Here is an 11,395-nt window from a genome sequence, read left to right as displayed (position 1 = left end):
ACTCTTTCCGAGAGAGCTGTCTTCTCTGGGCACTTAAACACCTGCAAACTTCCGCAGCCACAGTGATGGGGACCATCTGGGTGCTGCGGGGAGAGCTGGGCCTAGGGTTTGGTCACTGCAGCCACCGAGAGGTCTGCATCCAAAGGCTCTCGGGTGCACAGAAAATAAGAAGTGACTGCAGAGATTCAAGGTCACAGAAGAGCCACACTGGATGGCTGGGATAAAGCTGGGAGTATGTAGAGAGAACAAGAAAGGAAAAACAGCCAGAAGCAACATAAGCGAGAAAAGAAGGAAAAGCTGACAGAGCCATTGTTCAGAAGGACAATAAATTCCTAGAGAGAAAGGATGACAGTGAAAGGAAAGAGAAAGCAACTCACGGACAGGAAGAGTTAAGGATCAGTTCACAGCTCACCAACAACCTGCACAGGCTGCGTATCCCTGGATTTGGCACATACCCTGGTTTTGGGGTAAAAAGGCATAGTCGTACCTGAAGCCTTTTCCTTCTCTCATACGTGCTGCAAGGCTATGGATGAAAACAGTTTGAGTACGTCAGCAAGACTGCCACATCTATGCAGCACCGGCAGCTGATGCTTCTGCTCTCCTTTATTAACGTATCTGTCTCGCCAGATGCACGAGCTGCATGGGCTGAGGACCAGACTGTAAATTATTTTTATGAAACTGCCACAGGCTATGTGGGTTGCTGGAAACTGTACCAAACTGATGATATATCACCATGAATTAGCCTCAGAGAAAGAAATAGGAACCAAAAAGGTGAAATACCTGGGGTTCATTTTCCCCTCCCCAAGTATATAGTGCCTCCAAGTGAAATGGATTTCCATGAAGTGTTCAATCTACTCAGTCCTGAGTGAAAATGGCTCTCTGGGAAGCAGCTAACAGGTTTTCCTGCCTCGAAGATAATGACATCTCAGAGTTATTTTTCCATATACTGCATGCAATTAAGGTTAAAGTAGTAAAGTTCTGACCAGGTATTTTCCACACAAAGGAGAAGGGCTCACTTACACAATCTAATGTACACAGCTAGGGTCCCTTGAGTTTCCTGCACTTTTTGCATGTCATGAGGAATGTCCCACTAATAACAAAACCCCTCAAAACCAACCAAGACTGCATTTCTAAACCATCACCTCAGAATGGGCTTTCCAAGCACCACCGACTCCGCTCTGCAGTTGGTCTGTGAAACAGCACAGGAAAACGTCCATGTTTTTGCTCAGCACTTCCCAAGGAACAAACGACAGAGTCAACACCAGCATGTAGCCATCTCCCTTTTAGTCTTGTCTTTGAACTTCCACATCAACCTTTTTTCACAGCTGGTACAGACAGGCACTGGATTAACAGTGCTCATCTGCCAGCTAATGCCAGCCCCTTTATGCTGATTTCCATCCCTTCGGCTGGCAAAGGCAAACAAATCTGTATTAATTATCATTATAAAGATGTAATTTAAAGTGAGCAGTTAATTTAGCAGTAGCAACTCCACAACATGGAAAAACACAAACCAAAACACCAGGACATGCTAGGTTTTGCTGTCCTTACTCAGGTTATGAAGATAGCACACGAAGAGATGATCTCTTTCTCTACATTATAACCTCACAGACTGAAACAGCAGGGAAGACAGAGACAGGGGGTTTGTCCCTGGCTTCCTTCTAATCTTTCCTTTGAGTTCCTCACTCAAATTAAAACACAGATTGCCTTTGCTTTCCAATTTTAATACAGAGTAGCTCAGCAGGGTTAGTCAAACCAAGAAATTACCGCACATATCTATAGATATAGATATATAGATATAGATAGATATAGATGATACAGATAGAGACAGAGATATAGATATAGATATCAATACAGATATAGATATCGATATAGATATAGATATATCACATGTATTTTGCACTATAAATATGCCACAAAATAATATTTCCTTTACGTTTCCATTGAAGCTGAGCCTTGGTGAGGACACCAGAGTGAGGTCCCCATTGAAAAGCACTCCCACTCACTCTCTCACCATCTACTCTGTCTCCCTTAACCTTGAGAAGCAAATCCTAGAGAAAAAAAATTTAAAAATTTCAAAAATGAAATCCTCCTTTCCTTTGTCAGACAGCCTGGCTGTGGCTCAGAGCCGTTACAGAGAGGCTGTGCACTCCTGAATGCTAAATAAGCTCCCAGGCTACATACTTTCTCTCCGTGGAGCTTAGAAAGCCCCACACAGGGATGTGTTGGCATGGCAACGTGGAAAAAAGGCATCAGCAATGCCTGGCACTCCTTGCAGGAGCAGCGCGCTGTTTGTGCGACTCAGTTCTGTAAGTGATGGGATGGTAGCCACCTCCTCCCCGCCCCAGGTTCAACCCGTGCCCAGCTGCGTGCAGAAGGGCAGGGGTCCAGCCTGCGCGCTGGGAGGACCTGTCTCTAGCAGACTCACCTGGGGACGGTGGGGAGCTGTGCCTTGTGCTGGGCTAAGCTGTGGCCAGCCGTAGCCAGAAAGTGCACCAAGTCGCACACGTGAGCTTCCACAATGGGAAAAGGGGAGGAAGGGATTTGTGAAACGTGGGGGTGAGTGGGTTAATGACCGCTCCTCCAGGCTCTGCTGCTGCACAGCGTGTGAAACCCCGAGAGCTGATAATTCCCTGCGCACAGGGCGAGAGGCCAGGAAATGAGGCAAGCAATGCCCACCATCCACTGTCAGCTAAGAACACGCCACTTCCCTTTCAAGGTGACTTTGGAGAAGACGTTGCCATTTCAGCTCTGCCTGAAACAAGAGCAGCTGTGTGTCTGCAGAACAAGGCACTGCTGTTTGGTAACGAACCTTTCTCCAAATCTTCCCACCCCTCAGATCAAGACTGGAATGGAAGATTATATGCTGGCACAGTCCCCACAGATACCACCTTGCAGCTGCAACCACAAAGTCCTCTGACTGCTGCCAAACATTGTCCAGTGCTTCTGCATGTCCTTCGTGCTGCCATCCTGGGGATGGAGACCACGATGGCTTCTCTTCAGACATGAGAAGGGAGGGAGGATGTAGAGAGGTGGGTGCTGGTCTCTTCTCCCAGGTGATGGGGGATAGAACAAGGGGAAACAGCACCAAGCTGTGCCAAGGGAGGTTCAGGTTAGAGATAAGGAGGAAGTTCTTTACTGAGAGGGTCGTCAGAAGCTGGAACAGGCTGCCCAGGGAGGTGGTGGAGTCACCATCCCTGGATGTGTTTAAGGAGCGGGTAGATGAGGTACTTAGGGATATGGTTTAGGGGGTAGGCAGGAACAGTTGGACGTGATGATCTCAGAGGGCTTTTCCAACTGAGTGATTCTGTGATTCTGTGATGAGAAGAGCCACTGAATGGCTCCATCTCCACCTGTCTGCAAAGGGCAGAGCCGAGCCAAGCCCAGAGGGCAGGAGCCTGCGGAGAGGCAGCATGCAGCTCTGCTCAGGGCTGTGCTGCCTGCCCCTGGCTCTGCCACAGTGCTCCTGTGTGACATGAGGTAGCTCTCTGCACACCTGCGTGCTTTTTCTCCCAGCTTTTACAACTACTTTACACAACTCATAAATGCACAAGCCATGTCCTACCATAGGCTGAAAAGGACTCCAGCATAGCAGGCCACGATTTAGAACATAGCCTCTGGATGCAACTGCCCCACCAGTCACTCAGCTAATGCCAGCACTAGAGAGTCAAGATCTGGCCCACAGAAACAGCAAAGTCTGCATTTACAGCCCCCATCAGATCAGGCAGAGATGAAGAGCAGAGGCAGACAGACAAAGGGCAAGGTTTTGTCCACAAAAAGCAAAACTTTAACTCTCAGGATGCGTTCTGTGTTTGATGGGATAGTCATCCTTCAGCAGCAATGGCCATCCTTGCTACAGCAGCCCCCCAGGAACGGCTGCAGAAGTTTTCAAAAGCCAACTTTGATAAACAGCCCTCATGGCGTACAGTCTGAATTACCAGTGTGGTTGGAACAACATGTTACGAAATAGATATCCTCCACATCCCAGCTTCATTGCTCCGTGTTGCATCTCTGAGGTTGTTATCGATTACATTTTCTGAGAACACTGACGGCACCAAGTGAGCGCTGGTTGCCAGGCCAACACATTCACGGGCATTTCGCTCTGACTCCTTAAGGAAGCACAGCTGCTTATGCAATTCCCTCTTACGATGCTCATACCTTAACAAAAACACACGAAAGAGAATCAAAACATCAGAGAGCCCGCAGAGAATAGCTGGCTAATGCCTTCTCTTGGCCAGATTCAACACTGATGTGGCACGATGACTCTAATGGTATTAATGCACCTGGTTTGAGATACAGTTTGCAAAAGCAAACCTGAACCACACACTGACATGATCAGAGGAACCTTAGGTGCAAAACAGACTGATGGCCAAAATTCTCTGGGTGTCTGGCTCCCAGCCGTGGGAGTCAATGCAGAGCCAGACACTCAGAGAGGTTTTGGTTGGACAAAATGGGATGTCTTACTGCCTTTAATGACCAATAAAGCAGACAGATCTGCAGAGACTGGTCTCTGCAGCAGGAGAAGATAGCTAGGGGTAGGGTACACATGGGGAAAAGATGGAATTTCTGTGTCTTCATTCCTGGTGCCCTGCAGAAGAACAACAGAGACTGATCTCTACAGCAAGCTTAACAGAAAATGGTAATAAAACCATTTTCTACAAGTGCCCCCAAGAGGCTCTGCTGCCTCCACCTGCGTCGTATTCAGCAACACAATTTGAACACGTCTGAAATATTCCAATAACATGTCCCAGAAAATGACACTAGCATTACTCTTAACACAGAGAATAAGAGTTTCAGAAGTCTGGTGTGTTTGCCTGTATCTAAACTGGCAAAGATGACGGTGCACAGTAATTACTGTCACTTCTTCTGGGCAAAGGGAGGAAGATCAAAATGCCTAATTAACGGCTTCTTTCCCATGGGAGCCATCAATGACACGGTACGATGCATTCTGCCAGCTCTGTAGAATAAACAACTGAAACAGGAAAAACACAGCAGTCGCATTCATCTTTGAATGTCACTGATCTTGCATCCTTCTGTGCATTTGATCTGTGTTGCTTGAGACATGCGGCTTGCTAAGAATGTCCATCTGACAGTAAAGCTGGGAGGCTCCCTTTGGGGAACAGGCATTCAGGGAGTTCGTAAGGGGCTCTGGTAACTCCAGGAGGGCTTGGGCAGCAGCAGCATGGCCAATGCACACAACCCCAAGAAAAGGAAAGCTCTGACAGAGCAGTTCTGTTGGAAAGAGAGAGTAAAAAGGCCTCTTGTGCAAAGAAGGCCTATTCTTACGTTTACTGGCAGTGTCATCTGAGTATTATCACTTGTATGGCAAGAGAGAGAGAAAGAGAAAGACACACAAAGGAAAAGAAGATTAAATGAGAAGTCACTACAGGGCAAAAAACCCATTAATGCACCATGGGACCAAGCAATGACTGAGTGCAGTTTCAGCCTGGAGAGGCTGTTGTGTTTACTGACCCCCATATAGAGAGCTGCAAGCCTGCCCCTGCATAACCCACCACTGCAGCTCCAGTCCGGGCCCTCGTGGGCTGAGTGCCCTGAGCCAGCAGAACCAAGTGTTACGGTGATTTTCTAACAGTGTGGTGGTGGTGAGGGTCGTGAAAAAGATCCTTTTTAATTGAGAGGGGCTGCCATAAGGCAAGACTAGGAAAGACAATGGGATACAGACGGTTTCCTTGACACACTGCCAGGGGTCTGAAACCAGCACCATCCCTACCATCACTACAGCTTTTTTCGCACAGTCCAACTAAAAGAGCTCCCCACCTCTGCTCAAGCTTTCACTGGCCATGGCAGGGCAGTCTTGCAGGCCGACATTCCCTGCAGCTTATTTACATATACTTATTTAAAGAGGAGCTGGCCACAGGAATGGATTTGTTGCAGATGTCCATTCAGTCTGGCTGAACGAAAACCTACAACAAATGCCTGGATCAGGATAAATTACATTCAAGGCTGTAACATGAATTGCCCCTTCCCACTTTTCCCCTCGGTGTTCCCTGCAGACTGTGCTTTTCCTGCTGCCTGAACCCCCTCCTCTGGAGTAGTGTCTGCCATCATGTAAAAGCTATGTTGGCTCTGGATAAACTGACAAAACCGAACCTCTTTCTACTGTCCTTACCTTGTCTTCCATTTTATCCTTCTTTCCCTGCCACTCCCCGTCCCTGCTTTGCACCCTCACAGCTTTCATTTCAGCAGCTCTCAGCCTTCTCCTGCCTCTCCCAGTGCTGGGTCTGCTCCCCACCATTCCTTGGTCCCTCACTCCTTCCTCAGCTCAGCACTACCGCTCCTTCCTGCCTCTCAACAGCTCTAGGGCTCTCCCCTCCTTCTGTTTCACTTACACACTAACACATACCAGTCTGGTTCCCCCATCCACCATAAGTCCTGGCCCCTCTCATTCATGTGTCATGGGCTCCCTCTCACCCACCTTTCCTACGACTCAAGGGCTCTGAAAAACAAGGCAGGAATGGCTTTGTGGTCAACTTAACTTGTGGTCAGTCTGCTGTGCTGTGTCAGGAAGTCTGCGACAATTTTCCTGCAGTCTCTTTGCAACCCACATGATTTAGATACCCTACCAACTAACAAAGGGCTCTGTTTGTCGCTCTGGCAGGACACATTACTGTCCTTAACATTACCTGACACCAGGACAGAGCCACTGTCCTAAGGCTCTCGTAACAGGATGTCAGGAAATGCTTCCCTTTCATCTGTCAGAAAAATAATTTACCAAATAACCATGTGGGTAACCCAAACCCCCTCAGATTACAAACCTGAATTTGGCATATAATGAGAAAAGCACTCAGTCAGCTGAGTCACTGCACATAAAGACATATTGTAGAAGATGCTTCACAATGCATCTAACTACTTTTACCCCTAATTATATAAATTTGACAGGTTAGTCATTATATTACTGCAAGAAAAAATAAAGCCTTTTAAGTGAAAAAAACCAAACATTTGCAGCTGATGTTCCCTGCAAGTCACATATGATGGATTGTGTTGAACTGCCGGTTCCCAGAGAATGCTGCAGTGCATCTGCACATCCTCAGCATTCCCTCCCAGTTAGTTGAGCATGACATTTCAGTGAGAAAAGGAAAGAAAAGGCTGCCACTCTCGCACTTCATTATAAAGTAAACACATCCTGTGCTCTACCATGGGGTTCAATCCAAAGCCTTCCACATCAGCCCACTCCAGAGTGAGTTTCTGAAGATTACGCTATCGCGCCTCCTTCGCAGCACACATTAATGTGACGTGACGATGTTTGGCTTGACAACAGCTATGGATCTCATCCTTCCCTCTTCCTACTTTCAAAATCCTCACCAAAGATGCTGCGTGTGCGCAGGCAAGAAAGAACATGGACAGGCATGGATCAGGGAGAGCACGCTGAAACTCAGTGGATCTCGGGTTGCGAGGTGCTGCAGACTGCCCCAAAGGCAAGGTGTCTTCAGGAGCTCCTTAGGAGCAGCCTGAGGCTTGTGGCTTGCAGAGGCCTGGGGCTGGGGATGGTGTGGGGCTGAGTGAGTCTGCCAGGGGCAGCCCAAGCGTGTGTATGTACATATATATCTATATATATATACACACACACACGCACACGCACACACATATGAATACAAACAAAAATGAATAGCTGCGTTACTGCCCTTACTGACATCACAACAGCTTGCTATGGGCTATGACAAAAAACCCGGCCCATTCTCTCACATATATTTGCCTTTGACTCCAGTGGATGCCAGATCAGGCCCTGAGGCTGCCCCATCCACAGCGCTGTGCACTCTCCCATGCTCCCATCAGTCCATTTGAAAGGAGGGCATTGACGTGTCTCCATAATGCAGCCATTACCAGCACGATACCAAGACAGATCAATCAAAGGCAACACAGCAGCCAGATTCAGAGAATTCCAAAATTGAGGTCAGACTCAATAACTCTTAGACAGATGCCAAGAGAAAGAGACACGCATACATACAGGAAGGCAAATTTTGACTGTGCAAACCTAAAAATGTCTCTTGCAGTGACGGATTGGATATGTTTTGGCAGGAACTGCTATTTCCTCCTCCATTACCACCCTTCTGCATCAGTGTTGGCATAAGGTGCCTCTATCCCAGTGGCCTGACTCTAACCTTCCCCTGACACACAGCTCTCAGATTTTACAGCATGAGCCCTGCAAATGGGTGCCCTGCTGCTTCGCTGTGTCCCGAAGGGACTCTTGCACTGCTGCAGAATACCTCTCCCTAGGGCAGCAGGCCCTTTTTGTGACTGAATCCCAGCTCCTGGGTCAGTCAGGTGCCAGAGAGCTTCCTCGGGCAAAATGCCTCAAAATGTAACTGAGCTTTTATGAGCAGGGATGGGGCGATGAGTGGCTGCCTGGGAAATGCTCTGTTTACACCAGTGCTCTGCTGCACACCAGTTGGTGGTTGCAGTTGCTGGAGATTTACTGACTCTGGCATGAAGGCTGAGAAGACAGAGATTTTCCTAGGTTACGGTGCTGGACCTGCACCACGGAAAATAAAATCCCAGTAAATCCACTCAAACCCACAGTTTGGCTTAACTATCTTGGCTGACCTTGGCTTCCTGTGCGTTTTCTCCTCAGCTGTTTGCAATCAGTAAGCTGCTACAAATGATGAAACGATTCCCATCACTGGTAATTACGTGCACCAGAGTGGCATTTAATAACCCTACCTGATACCACACCCCACTGCAGTTAAAATCTACAAGCAAACACAGCAGATGACTGAGTTTGGTGGCGAATGGCAACCCTGATTTCAAGATCAAACTCTGAATCAAACACTAAAAATCCACCTCTAAACTTTCTGCTTCACAATGCATTAAGCACATCCAACCAGTAAACAGTAGTGTGAAACGGCAACACGTGCCCTGGTCCCTTCCTTCACCACAGTAAGTTTCCAACAGGTTTCTCCTTCAAAGAGAGAAAAATTATTAAAGATATATCTTGGGTATCCTAAGATGGTTTATGTTGCAGTAATTAAATATGGACTTAGCCAAGCGGTGCACAAGTTTCCAGAGAGGTAGGAATTAACGCATGAAGGCAAGCAGTTCTAGAGGCTCTCCTGCAGTTCAAGGACAAAGCAAGCTGCCACGAGATAAGCTACATTAAGACTCCCAAACAAAAGCTGCATGTATCGACAGCAAGTCCCCATGCCAGAGACCCTGCAATCTAAGCAGGCAGAGAAAAAAGCAGGGGAGGAGGAAATGAGGCCACAAAGTGGTGACTGAAGTGAACTTCAGCCGGATTGAGAGTAGTCAAATGTATGTCCTCGGTCCCACCGCCTCCTCTAGTTTACTGCCTCATTAGAACTGGTTCTGCTGTTGAACCCCTTGCCTCAAAAAGCAACTGATGGGCAGCAGTGGGTTTCCACCTCCTTTCAGCCATTAGCTGCAAACTCCTCAATGAAACGTTCAGGTCTCTTTCAGCCACTGACAACTGCTCAGAACCTGGGCTTGAGAAAACCTGAGAAGAGCATTTCTCTCTTTCCTTTCTGTGGAAATGTAATTCCTCTTCATCCTCTGAACTTATTCCCACTTCTCCACGTGTATGGGTGAGACCTGCCCAAGACTGCATGAAAAATCTGTGGCAAAGCAGAGAAACGTGCTCAGTCTTCCCATGGTCCACGCCAACCCCTAAGAACTGCAGCACCTTACCTCTGCGATCCCTGTACGTCTGCTCCTGCTTATTTGCTGGCTAAGCATAGCAAGAGTTGGGGTACAGCAAAGAGACAAGACCTTGTTATCATCCTCTCCAATCAATCATCACCAGTCTGTTCATCTGAACGCTTACACAGCATTTCTTTTACCTTTGGCTTTCAAGTTTTGGCTGTTCACAAGACGAGACTCTTAAAACCTAAACCCATTTGCTTTTAGCAGAGAGATCTATTTCCAGCACAAATGCTTAGGAAATGACTGTAGGGTCCAAGAGCCTTAAAATTCTCCCTCTCTCAAGAAATTATGGATGGCATCTACAAATGCTGTCTGCGGCCAACAAACATTGCTAGAAAGATCTCTTTGGCACGCGTGGATGGATGCATCAAGGGCAGTTGTGTCTGTACAAGAGAAATTCCTCTTGCAGTGTGCACTGGGGGTTTAAAGTGGGAACTCTGCACAGAGAATTAGCATTTGTTTCTAAAACAGGAACCTTGTTTTGCATATTTCATTTTGACACAGTCACACTTCCCCCTCCCCCACCCTAAATAACAAGCTGAATCCTAAAATACTGACACAGTTTACAAACAGACAAAGTCCCAGTGAGGATCCAGTGAAATATGCCTGGGCAAGGGTGAATAAATGCTGACGCTGAATGGCGGTATTCCTGATCAGACTGAGCAACACATTATGTTGCAAATAGTCGGTGTTTTCAGGAAGGTGTTATTACTTGTGAGTAATAACAGAAGAACCCACCCTTCGTGCACACAAGAACAACACGAGCCACCACGTGCACAACAGCTGAGCAGCTTCCTACTCCCGTGCAACCCACAGAAGCTGAGCAGCTGCTCTGCACCAGCTTGTTCTCTGTTCCCCAGAGAGGTGACCCTGTCCCACCTACCAAGACGCACTACGGCACCGTCGTGTCCTTCCTGAAGTCTTCTCAGAGCACTGCCCAGGGTCCTGGGTAAGGACACAAGCTGTGCAAACCCAGATTAGGATACAGCTCTCGCTGTCAAGAGCTAGTGCTCTTCCAAGTCACACGTTCCCACACATCAGCTCCCCTGTGACCTGAAGCACGCTTGGCTCCAGCTAACACTTCCCTTTGGAGAAACATCCTCCAGCGGTCTGCAGAGCCCCACGTCTCACGGCAGGGCAGTGAGGTGCGTTACCTGCGGTCTCTCTGTCCCCTGTTGACAGCTCTCCGTTGATCCCATTCTCTTTGGTCCGAGCGTACATTCCTGGCTGCTCGTGGCCACCCAGCCCCGGCTCCTCGTCCTCTCGGTAGGGAAATCCATTGGCACTTCTGACCAGTCCAGCACCTGCACCACCCTGTTCCTTAATTTCAGGTGAATGTGGATGTGAAGAAGCCTCTGTTAGCTGACCTGAAGTCCAGTGTGGTGCCTTGGCTTCTTCTTTCCTATCCTCCGCCATGGTCCCTTGCCTTCACCACTTGCCCTGTAACAACATTAGCAGGAGAGATCAGCTCCAAGCAGGTGACCGTGCCCTTGGCTGACAGACAGCAACTGGGCACAGCACAGGCACGTTACCAGCAGCGCTGCCAGGAGCACTCGCGTCCAGCAGAGGAGAAAGGGTTTAAATGCAGAAGCGTCTCTGCTCGCCTGTCCTGGGCGTGAATGAACTGCTTTAAAACCAAAACAAACAAGTGGTAAAAATTACGGGTCAAGTCCTCCCCGACTCCCATGTGCCTTGCAATTATTAGGACCAGTTTCTTGAGGGC

The 11,395-nt window shown here is 48.1% G+C and overlaps 1 protein-coding gene across 3 annotated transcripts in view; it reads right to left on the bottom strand.

The window, feature by feature from the left end:
• MAP2 (microtubule-associated protein 2) overlaps positions 1-11,088 on the bottom strand; it is a 66,113-nt gene extending 55,025 nt beyond the window's left edge. For all 3 annotated transcript variants that reach the window (XM_010193429.1, XM_010193430.1, XM_010193431.1), the window contains exon 1: positions 10,827-11,088. In XM_010193429.1, the coding sequence (XP_010191731.1) occupies positions 10,827-11,088 (262 nt within the window). The remainder of the gene's footprint in view (positions 1-10,826) is intronic.
• Positions 11,089-11,395: the final 307 nt, after the last annotated feature.

Source organism: Mesitornis unicolor, unplaced genomic scaffold (genome assembly GCF_000695765.1).
Source record: "Mesitornis unicolor isolate BGI_N332 unplaced genomic scaffold, ASM69576v1 scaffold12861, whole genome shotgun sequence".
Taxonomy (NCBI): Eukaryota; Metazoa; Chordata; class Aves; order Mesitornithiformes; family Mesitornithidae; genus Mesitornis; species Mesitornis unicolor.
Note: the sequence above shows the minus strand (reverse complement) of the source record. Positions and strands in the feature narration are given on the sequence as shown.